We start from the raw sequence: 20,342 nt of genomic DNA on the forward strand, positions 1-20,342 counted from the left end.
TATCACACATACACAATGCAGAGACATTTTGGGGAAGCACACTAATGAAGAGGGTTACACACACACATATATATATATATATATATATATATACATATACATATATATATATATATATATATATATATATATATATATATATATATATATATATATATAATAAATTGCACAAACCCTTTCTTCATTTTTTTTAATGAAAAATGACTGCTGACTCTTCTTTTGAGCCTGTTTTTCTTTTCCTGATCAGTGACATACTGTTTTATGTCACACTCAGTTTCGTTATTCTTGTCTTGAGTAAAATAACTCCAGATTACGCATCTTTTTTGTTCAATCATGATGACCGCAGCCCTATGCTCAAGTTTTAAACCTGTGCTGGGTGTGTGTGTACAGGTATATGTGGTTTACAGGGACACAAATTTGTATAATGACATGGGTATGACTTAGTTGTACTCTATTAAGATGGTTTACAGGGTCACATCTTGTGTCAAACCGCCTAAAAATCACACCTATTGAAATCTTTTTGTAGTCAAATTTTGCCACAGGTTCCAGGTTGGGTTTAGGGGTAATGCCATATCATAAGCGTTTTTTACCGTATAATATACATTAAGCCTATGGAGTTTCCCTCTAAACCAGGACAGGTTTAGTTCCAACTGTAATTAAACACACCTGATCATACTAATTGAGTCCTTCAGGATTGTTTGAAACCTACAGGCAAGTGTGTTGAAGTAGCATTGGAACTAAACTGTGTAGGGCTGCGGCCATTTAGGAACATTGTTTGACACCCCTGTTCTAAACCATGTATACAAGTGTGCTGTAATGTGCTTTGAAAACTGTGAAGTAAATATTTATATACCCTGTGGCACGATCAATATTACTATTATTAAGATATTCTAAAATCCGTGACCACTCATTAAGAAAAAGGATTGATACTTTTGCCAGTATCGAACATATCGATACTTTAGGATCGATCCGGCCACCCCTAACAAGCATATACTCCTCAAATGTTTCATTTTCTGATGTGTTCAGGCAGATATAGGACACATGCACGTATATCCGTGACGGGACCTGGCATTTTTCCCATGCTGTCCCATCTGTGCGTCACAGGGTCATACCTGTGAGCGAGTCTGGCTTCACAGTAGTCCTCCTGACAGTATCCACCCAAAATATACAGCCGCTCCTCTAGAACCGCAGAGGCAGCGCCAACATGAGGGACAGGCAAAGCAGTGAACTCCGTCCAGACGTCATGTACGAGGTCGTATACTTCACAGGATAGCTGATTGGTGTAGAATTTTCGAAGGTTGCACACGCCGCCGGCTACATATATTCGATTCCGCAGGCTCTCCATGCAGTGCTGGGCCCGATCGTGGGTCATATCCGAGAGATATGTGGTTCCTCTTAAAGGATGGTAGACAGACATGGACACCAGGCATTCGTATTTGCAATTAAAACCACCAGAGATGAAGATTTCGCCTCCACAGACGGTGGCAGCATGACCGCTTAAAGCTTGGTCCAGAGGATGAGTGAAGCTGATGAAGAGGATGGAAAAATCTATGCTGATTAGCTTTTATTAACACTTGTGTACTGTTCAAACTGACTACCCTCTGGTTATGTTGGCGGCTGTTTTTGCCCCATTGACTTCCATTATAATTAGGGCTGTGCAGTGAATTGAAACTGTATTGAAATCGCGATTTGAACATGCACGATTTCTAAATGGCCTAACAGCATGATTTTCCCGCAGTATGCTATTTGAACCAATCATAACGCAGCATGCATAAACAGACGACGAGAACAGAAGACTGAGCTTAATGACAAATAGGCTGCATAAACAAGGATGATGAGTTCAGCACAGGAGGACTTGGTGCCTAAAAAAACTCAGCATCTGCGGTGCGGGATTACTTTGGACACAGGAAGGCTGATGTCACATATCGTGCTTAAAAGCGTGTGGGAAGTGTGAGGAGTGTCGCTTCTTTCAGAATTTTAACACCTTACGCTCGTGCTCCTTCAACAGTTTTCTCAGAGGATGACAAACAATGCATTGCTGCAGCTCTGATACAAGTTTTATTCATGGAGAAAAATAAAAGCACTGGGTGTTTGGGTGTTCTGTGTTTGTCTGAGGCAATTAGTCTACTGAAATGTGTATATTCCATGCAAAGTATGAAGCTGATAGTTCACTTCTTGTTACGTGACTCGTTGTGCGCTTGCAGCATTCTTAAAAGTTGACATGTTTTCAACTGGGAGCGCCTGGAATATGCGTGCATGTCACTCCCAATACGGATGCAAGCTGCGCGCCTCCATTGAAAATAACGAACTTGTGTGCGCAAAAGATGCAACATGGCCTGTTTCATGGCAGTTTCACCAAGAGGTCTATGATCTATGCAGCGCAAAAAAAAAAGTCTGTGGACGCATACAAATGTACACACAACTACTTCTGATATATAGTTAAACAGAACATCTGAGCCTTACTTGGGTCTGACAGCACACAGCACACACACGCACACAAGTCTATTTATTTGTCTTGCCATAGGTCTGTTCTAGAGACAACTTGTTACACCTTTACCTCATATCTGTTTTAGAGACATGTTGCGAGTCTTTGATAAAGATCTAATTGCTTTCCTGTGGAGATATGTTTCAGATTCACAATGAAAAATCTCTCTGTGTGTGTCCAAATCATGATCAAAATCAAAATCTTGAGTAAAATTACTCCAGATTACGCATCTTTTTTGTTCAATCATGATGACCGCAGCCCCATGCTCAAGTTTTAAACCTGTGCTGGGTGTGTGTGTATGGGTATATGTGGTTTACAGGGACACAAATTTGTATAATGACATGGGTATGACGTAGTTGTGCTCTTAAGGTGGTGTACAGGGTCACATCTTGTGTCTGTCAGGGTTCTGCCACTCCGGTCTTGTTCATTCTTGTTTTGGTGGCAGAATCCAGACACTAGCTCTGTCTTGTCCTGTCCTGTCCTGTTAGTGCTCGGCTCGAGTTTCCTTGGGTCAAGCACTTGTTTTGTCATTGTCTGGGTGCGCGTCATCAAAGGTGCGCGCGGACCGTGCGCGCTCCCGCTTGACGCGGGCGTGCGGGGTCTGCGCGTCCTTGGGACCTCGCGCGCTCTTGTACTTGTGTTTGTGGTGTTTCGTCAGCATCGCGCTGTTTCATTCTCAGCGTCTCCGTCTAGTTGGTTTCGGTTTTGGTTGGCGCTGAGATGAAACATGCGCGTTGCATTTATGTGAGCGCACGGTAAGGTGTTCACTTATCGTGTGCTCGTGTCTTGCGTCTGTTATCAAAGCACGTGGCTCTGTGTTTACATTGGTCGCATGCTTTTGTTGTGTGTGTGTGTGCTTCAGTGTTGTGTTTAATGAGGTTTAACACGCGATTAATGAGTTCTCTCATTGGCTGCGCGTTCTAGTCTTGTTTTATGTGAGCACCTGGCTTGTGTTGTCTCTTTGTGTCAGGTGCTCTCCCGTCTATTGTCTAGTCCCACCCTCCTTGTTAACCCATTATTAGTTAATTATGTTCATCTGTTGTGTATTAATTTAACCCTGCTTATATTCTCCTCATGTGTGCTGTCCTGGGCCAGTTCGTCATCGTATGTTGTCTCATCGTGGTACCTTGTCGTGTCTGTTCAACTCCTGATCCCTGCCAGCCTGCTCAGTCTAGTTTGGTTTGTTTGTTTATTTGTTTTGTTAATGTTTTCCCCCTCGGGGTAGTTTGTTTTGCCTTTTTATTTTTATTTATTATTAATAAAACCTAATATTTCTGCACTTGAGTCCTCGCTCCCTTTTCCTCGATCCCTTTTCCCCTTTTTACACCGATCGTGACAGTGTCAAACCGCCTTTTTGTATTCAAATTTTGCCACAGGTTCCTCTGTGAGGGTTGGGTTTAGGGGTAAGGCCATATCATAAGTGTTTTTTACCGTATAATATACATTAAGAAATCAAAATCGCAATATTGTTATAGAAAATCATGGTTTCTTTTGCCCAAATCGCACAGCCCTAATCATAATCACATTTTTGGATGGCAAAGCCATGACAGCATATCATCATGCATTCTTGATTTTTGGTGTTTATTATGTTGGGAAGAAATACAATTAGTAGTTTGTACATAATTTGTAGATAACTTTTCAAAAACACTTCAAAACAATGGTCCAGTAGTTAATCTTAGTTCATGTGTTTATTAACATGAACAAACAATTAGTAATACATGTATTACGGTATATATTCATTTTTATTATGTTGTGTGAATGCCCCTGAGGATGAAAAGGGCTAAACATAATTATGGTAACCCAATATCTTATGAATTCCCTGAGATGTTATGAATCGACAGACGACAAATGTGGCAAAAAGTGGTTTGCTTTATTTACAATGATAAAGATAAGAAAGAAAAAATACGAATATTTAATCACCCAAAGTATATTTACAAACGCGTACAATAAATACAAGACACAAATAAGCAAACTGAAACAAACCAGATTGAGGGACGTAAAATTTGCGGTGCCAAATCAAAGAAAATAACATATTAAACACTGGCTAACTAACCGTCCCCACCTCTAAATAACTAAGAGAATGCTAAGTTTATTCACGTCAGTTTATTAGATTAGATTAGATTCAACTTTATTGTCATTACACATGTACAAGTACAAGGCAACGAAATGCAGTTTAGGTCTAACCAGCAGTGCAATAGCAGCAAGTGCAGGATACAGGTATAAGTTATAAAGTGCAGTTATAGAAAAACTATGGTAATATTTACAGATGGATGTACTATCAACATTATATACAGGTTGTATTAGCTATGAACAGATTTACAATAAATGAATATATGTACAGGATACTATTAATAGCAGAAGTGTGCAGATAGATAAACATAATTACAAATGTCCATGTGCAGTGGGTATGTCCAGATCAGATAAATGAATCAGTGCAATGAATATGTGCAAACTTTAAATGTGCAAATGTTAAATAGTGCAGTGATTGTGAGGAGTATAAGTTAGAGGAGTGTGGGGGGTGTATTGGAGGGGCAAAAGAGTCAGTGAGGGGCAGTGTTCAAAGGAAGACAGCTCTGGGGAAAAAGCTGTTCCTCAGTCTGCTGGTTTTTGTCCGGGGGAGCCTGAAGCGCCTGCCGGAAGGCAGGAGAGAAAACAGTCTGTGAGCAGGGTGAGAGGTGTCCTTAAGAATACTGCGTGCTCGGCGCAGACAGTGTTTCTTCTGGATGTCCTCTATGGCTGGCAGTGTAGTCCCTGTGATGCGTTGGGCAGTTTTCACCACCCGCTGCAGTGCCTTACGCTCAGCAACAGAGCAGCTTCCATACCAGACTGTGACGCAGTTGGTCAGGATGCTTTCTATTGTGCATCGGTAGAAGTTCACCAAGACGGCTGATGAAAGCTGGTTCTTCTTAAGTTGCCTCAAGAAGAATAGGCGCTGGTGAGCCTTCTTGACCAGGCTGGAGGTGTTGGTGGTCCAGGAAAGGTCCTTAGAGATGTGGGTACCCAGGAACTTGAAGGATGAGACAGGCTCCACGGCCATCCCGTTAATGTGGATGGGATCATGCGAGCCTGTTCGTCCCTTCCTGAAGTCCACAATGAGCTCCTTGGTCTTGCTGGTGTTAAGGAGCAGATTATTGTCAGTGCACCAAGTGGCCAGATGCTGTATCTCCTCCCTGTAGGCAGTCTCATCATTATTGCTGATTAGACCAATAACTGTGGTGTCATCTGCAAATTTGATGATGGTGTTGGATCTGTTTACAGGCCTACAGTCTATGGTAAAAAGGGAGTAGAGGAAGGGGCTCAGCACGCAGCCCTGGGGTACACCAGTATTGAGTGTGACGGTGGTGGAGCAGATGTGGCCTGATCTAACATTCTGAGGTCTGTTAGTCAGAAAGTCCATAACCCAGTTGCAGAGAGACGCGTTGATATCCAGGTCTCTGAGTTTGATCAGTAACTTAGAGGGTATGACAGTGTTGAATGCTGAGCTGAAGTCAACAAACAGCATTATGTTAACTCATGGTGCATTAACTATTACCCTACTGAAAAAAACAGCTTCAACCAGCCTTGGCTAGTTGGCTGGTTTTAGCTGGTCGACCAGGCTGGTTTTAGAGGAGTTTTGGTCATTTCCAGGCTGGTTTTCAGCCATTTCCAGCCTGGTCTTAGCTGGTCAGGCTGGGAGACGACCAGCTAATACCAGCTTGACCAGCATAGCCAGGCTGGGAGCCCAGCCTAAACCAGCTATGTCCAGCTTAAACCAGGCTGGTCAAGCTGGTTTTAGCTGGATTTAGCTGGCCATTTTCCAGCCTGACCAGCTAAGACCAGGCTGGAATTAGCTGGAAACCAGTCTGGAAACGGCCAAAACCCCTCTAAAACCAGGCTGGTCAACCAGCTAAAACCAGCCAACCAGCCTAGGCTGGTTTAAGCTGGATTTTTCAGCAGGGTAACAAGCACTTTAGAGCATTTTTAGATTTTAATAATAATGCATTAGTTAATCTTGAACTATGATTAATAAATGCTTAATAATATTATTCATACTTACTTAATCATCAGCTAACATTAACTAATGGACCATTATTCAAAAGTGTTACCCATTTAAAATAGCATGATTACGGCAAAATCTCTGACTGCTGATGTGCTTTATTTCTCCAAATAAATCTTGGAAGAAATACATTTTTATCAGACATTTTTTAACAAACAAATTGATTCTCATCATTTAATTTAAAGATATGTTGTTGTAATGTATGTTGTAGGGCCACTAGGGGTCAGTCAGGTCATTGCTTCTGTACTTATAAAGATATGTTGTTGTAATGTATGTTGTAGGGCCACTAGGGGTCAGTCAGTTTATTGTTTCTGTACTTATAAAGATATGTTGTTGTAATGTATGTTGTAGGGCCACTAGGCGTCAGTCAGTTCATTGTTTCTGTACTTATAAAGATATGTTGTTGTAATGTATGTTGTAGGGCCACTAGGGGTCATTCAGGTCATTGCTTCTGTACTTATAAAGATATGTTGTTGTAATGTATGTTGTAGGGCCACTAGGGGTCAGTCAGTTCAATGCTTCTGTACTTATAAAGATATGTTGTTGTAATGTATGTTGTAGGGCCACTAGGGGTCAGTCAGTTCATTGTTTCTGTACTTATATGGTATTTTCTCAAGAAACAGCCAGAACAAGGTTAATCATTCCTTGGGAATCTTTTAGAAATCATTCATTTGCTCTTTAATGCTATTGATGTTTTTCTCCTACCTCCAGGAATTGGTTTCTGGTGAGTATTTCTCCACGCTGTCCAGGTTCGTGTTGATTTCTTTGTCTCCTCCGACTGCGTACAGGTTTTCTCCATTCACCACCAGTGTAAAGTTACTCCTGAGCTCCAGAAGATCTGCCAGCTTTTCCCACAGCTCTCGCACAGGGTCGTACCTGTTGACATGCCAGTGACATGTAAATTAAAAAAACAAGTGAGAGAAAAGTGGATCAAATACAAACTGAGAGCAGAGAGATTATCATTAACTTGAACTAAACCATTAACAAAAATTGCGCTTGAATCAATTTTAAAAGGGACAGTTCACCCAAAAATTAAAGCTTTATGAGATTCTTTTTTTGTATGTTGACAGCAATTGAAGATATTTTGAAGAATGCTGGGAACTGGTAGCCATTGACCTCCATAGTAGGAAAAAAATACAAAGGAAGTCAATGGCTTCTGGTTTCCAACATCCTTGAAAATAGCTTCATTTGTGTTTAACAGTTGAAACTCAAACAGTTAGAGAAATTAAAACAAGCTCAAAATAAGTAAATAATAATAATAATAATAATAAGTGAGAGAAAATAAAACTGGCACTTGAAATTATATTAAAAGGGACAGTTCACCAAAAAATTACAATTTACTCCTACTCAAATGGTTGTAAAGCTTCATGAGTTTCTCATAATAAGCTGCCGACTGCTGTGCGTGTGTCCACATGTTCGCCCACTGAAGCTAAGCAGGGCTGCAACCGGTCAGTACCTGGATGGGAGCTCACATGGGAAAGCTAGGTTGCTGCCGGAAGTGGGGTTAGTGAGACGAACAGGGGGTGCTCAACCTGCGGTCTGTGTGGGTCCTAACACCCCAGTATATTGATGGGGACTCTATACTGCTCAGTGAGCACCGTCGGATTTGGATGAGATGTTAAATCGAGCTCCTGAGTCTCTGGTCATTAAAAATCCCAGGATGTCCTTTGAAAAAGAGTAGGGGTTTAATCCTGGCATCCTCGCCAAATTTTCCCACTGGCCTCAGTTCATCATGGCCTCCTAACCATCCCCATTTCATAATTGGCTTCATCACTCTGTCTCCTCTCCACCAAACAGCTGGTGTGTGGTGTGCGGCTATGGCTGCCGTCATGTCATGCACACTGGTGGTGGATGAGGAGATCCCCCCAAAAAATATGTAAAGTGAGTGTCCAGAAAAGGGCTATATAAATGTAAGGAATTAATAATTATTATTCCTCTTTCAAAATGTGTGTGTGTGCACTTGGATGGGTTAAAAGCAGAGAACCGATTTCGAGTATAATTCAAGAGTTCACACTTGGATATTGTTTGACAACTGTCAGCAGGTTTGGCATGCTGTCCCAGGAGAGAACCCTGAGCTTGGAGATAGTTGAGCCCAGGGCTCCCGCCTGGTCAATAGAGCATGTAAGGGGAGTACAAGATCAGGTGGTTCTCGAGAGCTTCCCGTGGTAAAGGAAGAAAGGAGGAGAAGGGGTGGATGGGGGGCTTCTTCGGAAAACGAAGGTAAGGGAGTAGTTCTAGCGAGGCTACTTATAGTGAGTTTGGATGAATCTGATTGGCTAATTAATGATTGTAGATGGGTGACCAGCTGCAGTCAATCATATCACGTGCTCCTCTCGAAATTAGTTTGTGAAACTTCACTTAAAACTATACTTGACAAAGGCTCACTTCACTATAATGAGCCAAAGAGCTCAGATAACATCTAAATGATCTCAATATGTGTTCTAAAGATGAACAGAGTGGAACATGAGGGTGAGTATTTAATATCTGCATTATTGTTTTATGTGAACTGTAAGTTGGTGTAGTTGGTTACCTGTACACAGACTTCATGATGTCAGCCTTTGAGTAGAAGTAGCATCCTCCTGCGACATATAGTTGTCCATTCAGGACCCCAACGCCGTGTCTGAATCTGGCCTGATCTGGCATTTCTCCCAGCAGTCTCCACTCCATCTGCTTCACAAGCCCAGTCCCGCTTCGCAGAGAGTTCACAAACCAGAGCTGCTTACTGGGCCGCCGTCGCCCGTTATCAGCATCCAGTTCATCACCGCCAACCAAAACCAGAGCGTCTTTTGGGTAACGAACACGCTGCTGTGCTACATGATCAGAAACGCCAAACCCAAACTCCTTCAGCGCTGATTTATAGAGTTCAACGTCGTATTCCCCGCTACACTCCATGGTCAGGTTTACAGCGCGCACTTCCCGAAATTCCCTGAAGGTCATGAATGGGAAACGCACTGCTTTCATGAGCTGCTCAGCCTGTGGAAGACGCTCAGCGGGATCAGTCTCAACCCAAGACACAACCGCTCGAAAAACAGCCAGTTCTGATGGAACAGACAAAGCGTCACACCGAAGGAACTGCAGGAGCTTATCTGCTGGGAGGTCCTGGAACTTTGGGGTGGCTGAAATCTCCTGAAAGTGCCTCAAGACAAAATCATCAGCCATCTCCATTAGATCCACCATTCCGTAGGCTTCAGCGAATGCCGCAACATCAAGGCAGTTGTGTATGTCCATTTCTTGCTGCAGAAACTGAAGGCAGAGCGACACAGCAGGCTGGAACTGGAACTGCAGAGAGGTGCAGGTCAGCTCAAACACACAGCTCCATCTGAGCTCCAGAGCACCGCTGTAACAGCATTTGAGGAGGATCTCCATCTCAGCAGCTCCGGCGCACAGCAGAGACACAGACTCCTCTCGACTCTCCTTCATCCCGCTGGTGAACATCCCTCTGAAGTATTCACTGCTGGCCGACAGGAGCGCCCTATGAGCTTCAGGAGAGCGAAGGATTGAAAGTATTACAAACAGTAGCTATGTTTCCATCTAAAGATGCAAGTTAAATTTATGCACAGCACTAGAACATTGCATAAAAGATTTGCAAATAATGCTGCGTTTCTGTCCATCCAACAAGTCAAAGAGAACAAATCGTCACTCCCTGATAAACTGGCACCAAACATCAGAAAGAAAAACAGAATTCGCTGAGGAAGGAGAAACTGCGTGAGTCTTTCTCTTATATAATCAATTACCTCAAAAGACAAAACACATGGAGCTCGCGGTGGCTTTTGGAGGCGTGAGATGCTCTTTGGGAGCGCAGACAGATGCTTAAGACAGTTCTGGAGGCAATAATAATAATAGCTAGTGTTGGGGAAGGGTGAAAGTAAAGCATTACAATATTGAGTTACTCCTCAATGGGTGTGTGAAGTAGCCGGGCTTCTTCCCTGCGTCTCAGACGACAGCACTGGTTCACACACACACTCAAACGCTCACACACATGCACATACATATGTCTGCTTACCTCTCCTTTTCCTCTCGGTACGCTGCTAGTGACAAAGGGCCCTGTCATCTCGCACACATCCAGTCATTCATTCCATATTTCCATCTTCCCTCAGGTTAAACTTAAGCTTACATTTACACACACCTTTGTGTTCGTGTTTTAGTGTTTGTCTTTCGTCATTTGTCCGGGAAAGTTGGTCTTCAGTGCTGTGCCGGCCAAACCGAGCGAGAGAATGGCGCGGGCTTATGACGTCACGGGCCGCGCCATGGCGGCACCAAGCACTGAAGCACCAACCGTACCAATTGGTTTTTTTGTAGGGTACAGGCAGCGTTGTAGAGGAGTGATTTATGGCATTAAACCTCTTGACTGTTGTTGGACTATTTTATGTTATCCTTGTAAATAAACCATCTTTTTTACACTTCCCGGACAAGGGCATCAATTTTTGAGAACTCCTTTGTTTTTTTTTTTGTTTTGGTGTTGGGCATGCCACACCTGTTAGTGAAGCCATTCTGGGTACACTACACAATTACGCACGGCGGCACTGGAAACATTCTGATATACTACACTCCGTAGTGAGCACTCTCACTGCTCAGAGCTCACAGGGCGCCACAGCAGGTGGCAGTAGTGAGTTTGTGGGTCGCGGGCCGTCGCAGGGTGACACTGTCATGGTTCGGTAAGGGGAAAAAGGGGCGAGGACCCAAGTGCAGGGTAAAGTAGGGTTTATTTATAAAAAAACTAAATAAAAGGCAAAAACAGCAAAACAAACTACCCCGAGGGGGAAAACATAACTATAATGCAAAAAGACAAACAAACTTGGTTGGGCTGGCAAGACAAGGCTAGAGCAGGAACACAGGGGAAGTATAGACGGTCCAGAGGAGAGAAGTTGGGTTCCTGCTAGGGACATATTGGATCACTCTCTTATCGATGATTTCAATCGCCAGGTAAGCTCTTCTGGGAGCACCAGGAGGTGCTCTTAAGTGGAGGAGTACTGTCACGGTTGCAGGTTTGTGCGCTTTATGGAGTATCTGTTTTGTCACGTTGGTTTGTGTTGTTTGGTTGTCCACGTGTTTTTGTTTGGTCACGTGTTATGACGGCACTCAGCTGTTTGATTTGATCACCAGCTGAGGTTCATTATTGTGCCTATATCTGGGCTACGTTTCTATGTTTCCTTGTCAGTTTGTTGTGTTTGCTTATGTGAGTCTGTATGTGTTCAGGACTAAGAGGAGTGACTGCTGGACTTGGTTTCGACTATCTGTTCCTGCCCCAGTGTCCCAGTGTCCTAGCCCTCCATTTGTAGCCCTGTTGGCTTAATTTGACAGTGTCAAATAAACTTTCACTTGCATATTGGATCCTTCTCTGTACCCTTATTTACACGTGACAGACACGGTGGGGTTGTAGGCGGATGAGCGGACTAAAGTGAAGAGCAGGGGGTTGGGATTGTATGTGTCGCGGACGAAAGTGAAGAGTGGGGGGGGTGATGGGGGGGTATAGTTATGGTTATACCCTAATAACATCTCTGCTTGGGCCCATAAAATCATCCAAACACCCCATTCACATGGAGCGTCAGCTTCAACGCTTCCCATTCACTTTGAATGGGTGACGTCAGGCATTGCCGAACTGTGCCTGCAAGTTGGGACTTGCTTAATTTTTCAAGCGCTGATGGAAGCGTCAGCCAATCAGATCACTGTTTGCAAATACACCAGCTCAGACAGTGGCCTATTGCTGACTAATTTCATTGGCTGACGCTGCTATGACGATCGCATCAGCCCCAACTTCAGACACACCCTCTGTCAAGCGTTGACGCTGAAGCCCCATCTGTGGGGCGTAACTTTCCCCGTGTTCTTCCCGTGTTGGTGTGGGTTTCCTCCGGGTGCTTCGGTTTCCCCCTCAGTCCAAACACATGCGCTGTAGGGGAATTGAATTAGCTAAGTTGGCTGTAGTGTATGTGTGTGAATGCAATAGTTTATGGGTGTTTCCCAGTGCTGCGTAAAACATATGCTGGATAAGTTGGTGGTTCATTCCCCTGTGGCGACCCCTGATTAATAAAGAGACTAAGCAAAAAGAAAATGAATGAATGAATGAGTCAGTCCTCAAAAAAGTAACTAGTTGCATTACTTAGTTAATTTCTATGCGTTACGTTACTTTTGCGGTACATTTTACTTGGCTGAGGCTTGATCTCATTCAGAACTAGCTGTGGGGGTATTTCTTTTTCTTTTTTTAAATAGAGGAGCTCTGCATTTACAATGCACTGTATAACATACACCTTTATTTTCCTTTAAAAAAACACATTAAAATAAACTAAAATAATCTCATCTGCTTCTCCTGGTCAAACGGAATATTTTAAAGCACACCAACCTCATTTCTCAAAGTAGGACATATTCCTGGATTAACATCTATGTTGATCCTGGAACAACATTTCAATCGGCCAATCAGAATTAAGGGATATGTTTACCATTTATGTTAAGTTTAGGCTTTTGCACTTCTACATGACTGTTATCCAACTAATATTCCCCTCTGATTTTGGGAATAATTTACAGTTCTAGTTGGGTTTAGGGGTAGGGAATAGGTATGGATTACGTTTTCAAACAAAAATGATGGTCGAGGATCAACACAGATGTTAATCCAGGATCACATCGTACTTGGCAAAATCATGACGTGCTTTCAAAGCATTCAAATCTGAAAAATGCATTGTTAAAATTGAATTAAAATGGGTCATCATGACTATTTTTGTTTATCTTAAAGCTCAATAAATAAAAGACAAGCCAGTCACACTTTATTTTGATGGCCGTTTGTTGAATTTAAGGTACATTGCACCTACATGCCAACTAATTCTCATTAGATTATAAGTAGACTGTTAGGTTGGGGTTAGCCTTAGTTGACATGTACTTCTTATAGTCAGTTAAATGTCTGTTGAAGGAGCAGTATCAACAGATATTAAGCAGACAGTCTACTAATACTCAAATGGACCATCAAAATAAAGTGGTACCGTCTAGCCCAGCAACTGACATATTTGTTTTTCCTGTTTACATATTTGAAATGATGAATGAAATTAAAATAATTCTCATAATGTCTTACCGTGGAAAACAGTTCCTTCAGCAATCAGCTCCACATCACACCTCAATCTCTTATCCCAAAAATCCTTCATGCACTGTAGGCCGAGCGTCATCTGCTCCTCAGCTGAGCTCTTTCTCACTTTATCTCCTTTATTCTCTGTTTTGAGCAGCTCCAGGACTCTTGCAGCTCCCAGACTCTCCGCTGCTGTCTGAATCTGCATCATGTTGCCTTTATTCAGATTACTGATGGCTCCAGTGTAGGCGAACTCCACCAGTGCAACCAAACCAGACCTGCACACCTCAGGACTCAACGAGATCTCCTTCACATCTTCATCTTTCTCCTGGATGACAGAGCTCACTGAGGCCAGGACAAGCCAATGAACACGAACGCTCATCCCATCCTCAGTGCTGAGGGTCAGATCTGTGAGAACGTCCGCCATCTTCATCTCCAATAGAGTTTGATGGATCTCACATGCGTAACTCTGCCGGTGATACCTGTGCAGAAAGTTACAGAAGACAATTTCTTCATACTGTTCAAGGTCACAATCAATTAATGCTTTTATTTTAACCCTCATGTTGACTTTCTAACAGCACACCACTTTAACAGCAGAAATAGAACCTAAGAAGAGTGACTTTTTCTAAAATGACTCAAACAATAGAAAAAAATATAATTTTCATGAAGTCTGTACACATTTAGGGTACAAGGGTTGTCCTTCAGGCCAATTTTGACTTGTTAGCTATTAAACCATTTTTACACCACTAAAACTACTGGCACACTCCAACACAGAATCTGCTACTTTCTCTTTTATGAATACTGTCTAAAAACTTTTAACACTTATGCAGGTACTTTTAGTATTAGAAAATATACCCTTTACTTTAGTCAAAAATTAGCGTTGCCCACTGATTAAACACTGCACACAAAACCCTAGTCATTCACAGAGTCTGTGATGAAGATTGCCCTTCATACAAAACCGATTTGAGTATTGAATTGAATTTATGGCCCGTTTCCACTGAGTGGTACGGTACGGTTTGGTTTGGTACGCTTTTATGGTCGTTTCCACTGTCAAAAAGTGTACCGAACCAAACCGTACCGTACCACTTTTTCGGCACCCTTTCGAAAGGGTACCAAAGACGAGAAAGGGTACCAAAAGGCGGAGCCACAAGTGCTGCTGAACGCTATTGGTTTACAGAGATACCTCATTCGCTTACGCGACAAGCCAGAATGAAAACAAAAAACCCGCCATGTTTAAAATATACAGACAGCGAGAGATTATAGCGGAATTACATATACATATAATAAGAGCCATGGTCAATCTGGGCTTAAGCAAACCTTGTCGTCGTCTGGATGAACAGCCACAAAGCCAAGAAGAAGAGCAGATTTACCCTGTGCCGCGTAGTTTTTTATGAGCCAGTCTGAGGCGCGAGCGGTTTCGCTTTCTTGCTAGGGCTCGCGTGCGTCTAACATTATATCTGAAATAACAAACTTCTTGAGCTGATGATAATAACCTGCGCTTGATTATTGACGTGCTTTTGAAACCCGATCCTGTCAGACACTGACAAACGCGAGAGTGAAGCGTGAAGAAACAAAGGAGAAGCTGGAAAAAAAGGAGCACATTATTTCTCAGCAAACATGAACAAAATGCCATGATTAACTAACTTATTATCTTCACCTTTTGAACTAATATGAACGGAAATGAAGGAATTACTCTCTAACAGAGGCTACATGTGCTGCTGAAGATTACAGACACAGATGAGAGGTTTACACTGACTGTAGGCTATATTTTGTATTGTTTTGAACCTAAATACTGACGAAATGTCTGCTGTGTGTAGTTCTTCTGTAGTTGGTAACATATCAGAGACTGTAAGGGGCTGTATGTGTTCATACATGTTCATTTATTAAGTTATTTAATATAATTACAGACGTTACAGTAGGCTGTTTCGCACTATCATTGATCTGCAGTTATAATCAACTCATGTTCATTGAAAAGTTAGTAATAAACATTTCTACACAAGTATTTATGTGTGTAAAGCATCTGTTTCGTGAGAAGTGCTTCTCATATGATATGTAAGTGACCCGTACAGCTTTATTGTAGACATTTCCTCGAGTGAGAATGACGTCGACTGAAACTCTCTGTCATACACCACGCCCACCAAAAGGGTACCCTTGTTAGTGGAAACACAAGCCTGATAAAGGTGACCCGTACCAAACCGAACCGTACTGTACCGTACCAGTCAGTGGAAACGAGCCAATAGTTGAGGTTTAGTGTAGGTGGGACATTTTTGACTCGAAGGGCAAACGGAGTATCCAGAATTATAAATGAACCGGAGGGTTAAGTGCAGTGGCCTTTTTTTACAGCTTGATAAAGTTCAGCCCAACAGTTGATATAAAAAATACGGGAAAAATTGTTGTTATTTTACATTTCAAATGAATAAAACTTTGCAAAAATTAACGTTGCATGGAAAGAAATCATTTTAATCACAACTGTAGCTTTTTAATAATTATTTTTAGGGGGTTTTACCTTTGTTATGATATATATCAGTGGATATTTGAGACAGGAAAGCATTGGGAGCAAAGAGAGGAGAAAAATTGGGATAGGACCTCGAGCCAGGAATCAACTCGCCGTGAGCACATCAGTGCTATACACCTGACAAAAGTCTTGTCATTGACTTGACTTCTAGTTGATCATTTGGAAAAGTGGCTGAAAGTAGATTTTTCCAATGAATCTTCTGTTGAATCATCACAGATACTGCAGAAGACCTTCTGGAATCAGCATGGAGCCAAGCTTCTCACAGTAATCAGTCAAGTTTGGTGAAGGAGAAATCATGGTTTGGGGTTACATTCAGTAGGGGGGGCGTGCGAGAGATCTGCAGAGTGGATGAACAACATCAACAGCCTGAGGTATCAAGACGTTTGTGCTGCCCATTACTTTACAAACCACAGGAGAGGGACAATTCTCCAGCAGGATAGCGCTCCTCGTACTTCAGCCTCCACATCAAAGCTCCTGAAAGCAAAGAAGGTGCTCCAGGATTGGCCAGCCCAGTCACCAGACATAAACGTGATTGAGGATGTCTGGGATAAGATGAAGGAGGAGGCGTTGAAGATGAACACAAAGACTCTTGATGAACTCTGGGAGTCCTGCAAGAATGCTTTCTTCGCCATTCCAGATGACTTTATTAATTAGTGATTTGAGTCATTCAGAGATGTATGGATGCAGTCCTCCAAGCTCATGATGGAGTCAGACACAATAATTATTCTGTTTCCACTGCAGCATGAGCACATATTCTATACTGGACATTATTGAAGGTTCAGTGAGCAGACTTTAGTCTAAGCAGAGTCAGACCTTACTGTCCTAATGAAAGAATTAAAAACAAAGACATGATCATATGTTATTGTGCTCAAATAAGCCTCATCTAGAGGCCTTTGCCTTGATCAACTAGAAGTCAAGTTAGTATTTGTTGTTCCTAAAACTTGGATAGGCGACAAGACTTTTGTCAGGGAGTGTATGTTGGTTCACAGTACCACTAAGCTATTGGTCCAGACAACTGTCAGTTTCTTTACATTGATTTCTTAAAGTATCAGTCATGAGGATATCTATAATCTAGTGTGCTCTAATACAGTGACAAAATTCACATTTTGAAGATATAAACATCCAAAGCTTGCAGTTTGATCGTCAACATCCTCCATCATTATCTACCATAGAGTTTGAAGGATCTCACTTAGATAACTAATATACCTGTGCGCTGGTTCATCTTCCTCCACATTATCGTGTCCATTATCCTTCTCTTTCATTCCCATCCTGCTGTCATTGTAGGACATGATCCACTTTAACCTTCTCTTCTCCTCCTCCTCAAACTCCCCTCCTCCTTCTTCCATCATCCTTCTCCTGCGCTCTTTCTCTCTCCTCCAGCGCTCCTCCCATTCCAGTGGCAGATATTTTCGTGTAAACTCCATCCCTTGAGTGTTTTGGTTTTAGTATTACTGCTTATTGATGTGTTTTCCTCTGGGGTCTATTCTTGTTTTGTTAATAATTCTCCATATTGTGTTTTCCTCAGAGTTTGTTTCTTGCTTTAGTAAGACTTCTTGTGGTGTTTCCCTCTGGATTTAATCTTGTTTCAGTAATACTTCTTGTTGTGGTGTTCTCCTCTCACTCGATTTAGTGTTGTTTTAGTTATACTTCTCCTTATTGTCAATCAGTTTTGTCCATAAACCATAATGTCATGTTTTCCTCTGGGATTTATCCCGGTTTTAATGCTACTCCCCCTTATTGGCGTGTTTTCCTCAGGATTTTATGCTTATTTTAGAGATATTGTTCCTTATCGATGTGTCTTCCTGAGGGATTTGTTCTTGTTTTATTAATAATTTTCCTTATTGTGGTGTTTTCCTCTGGGATTTGTTCTTATTTTAGTAATACTTCTCCATATTGTGTTTTCCTCTGAATTGTTTTCTTGTTTTTGTAATACTTCTTGTTGTTTTCCTCTGGATTTTATTCTTGTTTCAGTAATTTTTCTCCATCTTCTTGTGTTTTCCTCTGTTCTTGTAGTAATATTTCTCCTTTGTTCTTGTGTTAGTAATACTTCTCCTTATTGTCGCTCTCTGTTTTCAGCGCTCACTCTTGTCTGAGATCTTGCATGCTGTATTTCTCTCAAGTCAACAACATGCTAATTATAGTTTCTGGGTCAGTAGATCTCATTTCGGAAGAGTCAGGCTCTGCTGCTTAAAGTTTGTATCAGTACACAATTATTACAAAGGAAGTGTGTGTCTGTCTCTGTGTGTGTGTTGGTCTGTGTGTGTGTGTGTGTGTGTGTGTGTTTAGCTCTTTTAGTTGTGTGATGGTTTAGCTAAAAAGTCCTTACCCTAATAGTGAAATATCAACTGACTAGTCTTCATTATTTGTCAAAGGTAGACCATAGAAAATATGAATAACCTGATCCATGTGTGTATGTGTGTGTAATTTGTTTATTTTTTATTCTCAGCAGACACCTTGATGTCAAAATGACATAAAAAATGTCAAAAACGAAGATAAATGTGATGTCAATTGACTAGCTTGATGCCAAAACTACATCAAATTGACATCTTACATTGGAATAAAAAAAAAAAAACCATCAAAAATCGATTACATAACTGTCCTGTAATAAATATTTGATGTTTGTTTGTTTTATTTTACTCCAATGTTAGTTGCTAATTTGATGTTGTTTTAGCATCAAGCTAATTTACATGCATTGTAGGGATGGAAAAATCCAGGGTAAATTTGTCATTTGTAATTGAAGCTTTTAGATGAACAATAGTTATTATTAAACTATATTATAATAATTTATCGTGTTGTTATTTTGGTGGTCAAAAGGGGCATTTGTGGATTTCAAATAAACATCAAGGTTTTGACATCAAATAGACAAGCATCATTTGACATCATGTTTGAGGTCAGTTTGATATTGTTTTGATTGTGTCTGCTCAATTAGTTTGCGTCTTGTTTTGGTGAAATATTGAATAAGAAAAATGTGCAAAATGTAAAACCTAAATAAGATAAGAAATTACTGTATGTATGTTTTTAAATATCAATAAAAAACATTGTCAGGGTCAGGGGCGTAGCAACCGGGGGGATCCGTCCCCCTAACTGTTAGAGACAGAGCATTTAGAAACAGGTGATTAATAATTAAATGAACGTATGATCTCATACAGCCGTCCCCCCCACTTTTAAAATGTCTACTACGCCATCAGGGCGATAGCTCTGTATATAAAAGAATTTATGGTTTGGTTTGATGGAATGGGGCAGAGAGGAAACTATATCAATAGGGAACTGTCACAACACAGAAAGAAGTGGATGGGTTTGAAATCTGCCATAAACAACAGAAAACATTTCCAAAAGCTCAACTCAATCTGCCTGTCTGGAGTAGATAAAGGAGACATATAGCACATATATTCACAGTCCACATACTGCACTGACAAAAATAATATCTGCAAAACTGTTGCAAACAATTTGTGTGTTAAATTTAAACAAACAAATTAAATTTATTAATGTTTAACTGTTTATATTCAGCCCAAATAAATAGTTTACAACCACGTAACTTAGAAAAAACAATTGTAAATCCAAGGAATCATTTTTGAATCATTTATTTTTTCAGTGTGAACACTTCCAGTTCAATCCCCAAAGAATGATGGCAGATTTGTGCTGATTCCTGACACCACATTAACTATAAAAGTGTATCTTTTATAATAGAGCAGTTCAGTTCTGATATTTAGATCATTGGGCTCAGTGATTGCAGAAAACATTTAGTTTGTCATTTCAGACGTTACAGACAGCACAGAAAGATTATTTCAGAAGCTACAAGTTTAAAGCAGTACAAAAGTTGCTAGTTTACAAATCAAACAACAGGCCTTTTTTAACATTAAGGCCCGTGCACACCGAGATGTTTTTTGCTCGTGTTTTCTGTCAACGTTTAACGCCTCGTGACTACATAAAGGCCAATGTGATCCGGCACACCAACGCGCAACACGGCAGGTGTAAAAGCGTCATTTTTAAAGAAACGCCTCTTTCTCGTTTTTCTTTTTTGACGCGCCACGTCAAAATCTTCTCATCCAATCAGATTGGCACTTTTGTTCACGTGCACGGAGCTGCTGAAGTTACAGTAAACAGCACTTGGAGGCGCTCAAGCGCAAAACTGTCAACGCACATTGAAGAAGATGCCCAGACGCGATATGAACGTGGAGCTGCTTATTGCTTCGGTAAACCATAATCATTTCTTCATCGCTAGAGCTGCAACTTGAACCATCCACAATTTAGTACAATT

At 41.4% G+C, this 20,342-nt stretch overlaps 1 protein-coding gene across 1 annotated transcript; it reads right to left on the reverse strand.

Moving 5' to 3' along the window:
* Nucleotides 1-210: 210 nt before the first annotated feature.
* Nucleotides 211-17,924, reverse strand: LOC130232664 (kelch-like protein 33). The gene is made up of 5 exons (XM_056462640.1): nucleotides 17,291-17,924; nucleotides 13,579-14,051; nucleotides 9,052-10,000; nucleotides 7,227-7,397; nucleotides 211-1,526 (listed from the first exon to the last, which is right to left on the reverse strand). Exons 1-5 carry the CDS (start codon nucleotides 17,506-17,508, stop codon nucleotides 1,007-1,009), a joined length of 2,331 nt encoding a protein of 776 aa, XP_056318615.1. The 5' UTR covers nucleotides 17,509-17,924; the 3' UTR covers nucleotides 211-1,006.
* Nucleotides 17,925-20,342: the final 2,418 nt, after the last annotated feature.

This window comes from Danio aesculapii, chromosome 7, assembly GCF_903798145.1.
Source record: "Danio aesculapii chromosome 7, fDanAes4.1, whole genome shotgun sequence".
NCBI classification, from domain to species: domain Eukaryota; kingdom Metazoa; phylum Chordata; class Actinopteri; order Cypriniformes; family Danionidae; genus Danio; species Danio aesculapii.

Excerpts from the sequence above, each read along its gene's own strand:
- LOC130232664 (XM_056462640.1), bottom strand. The coding sequence starts at position 17,508 with ATGGAGTTTACACGAAAATATCTGCCACTGGAATGGGAGGAGCGCTGG. Across the intron at positions 10,001-13,578 it reads TGAAGGAACTGTTTTCCACG|CTCATAGGGCGCTCCTGTCG; the intron begins GTAAGACATTAT and ends GCTCTCCTGAAG. Across the intron at positions 1,527-7,226 it reads CCAGAAACCAATTCCTGGAG|CTTCACTCATCCTCTGGACC; the intron begins GTAGGAGAAAAA and ends CCTCTTCATCAG.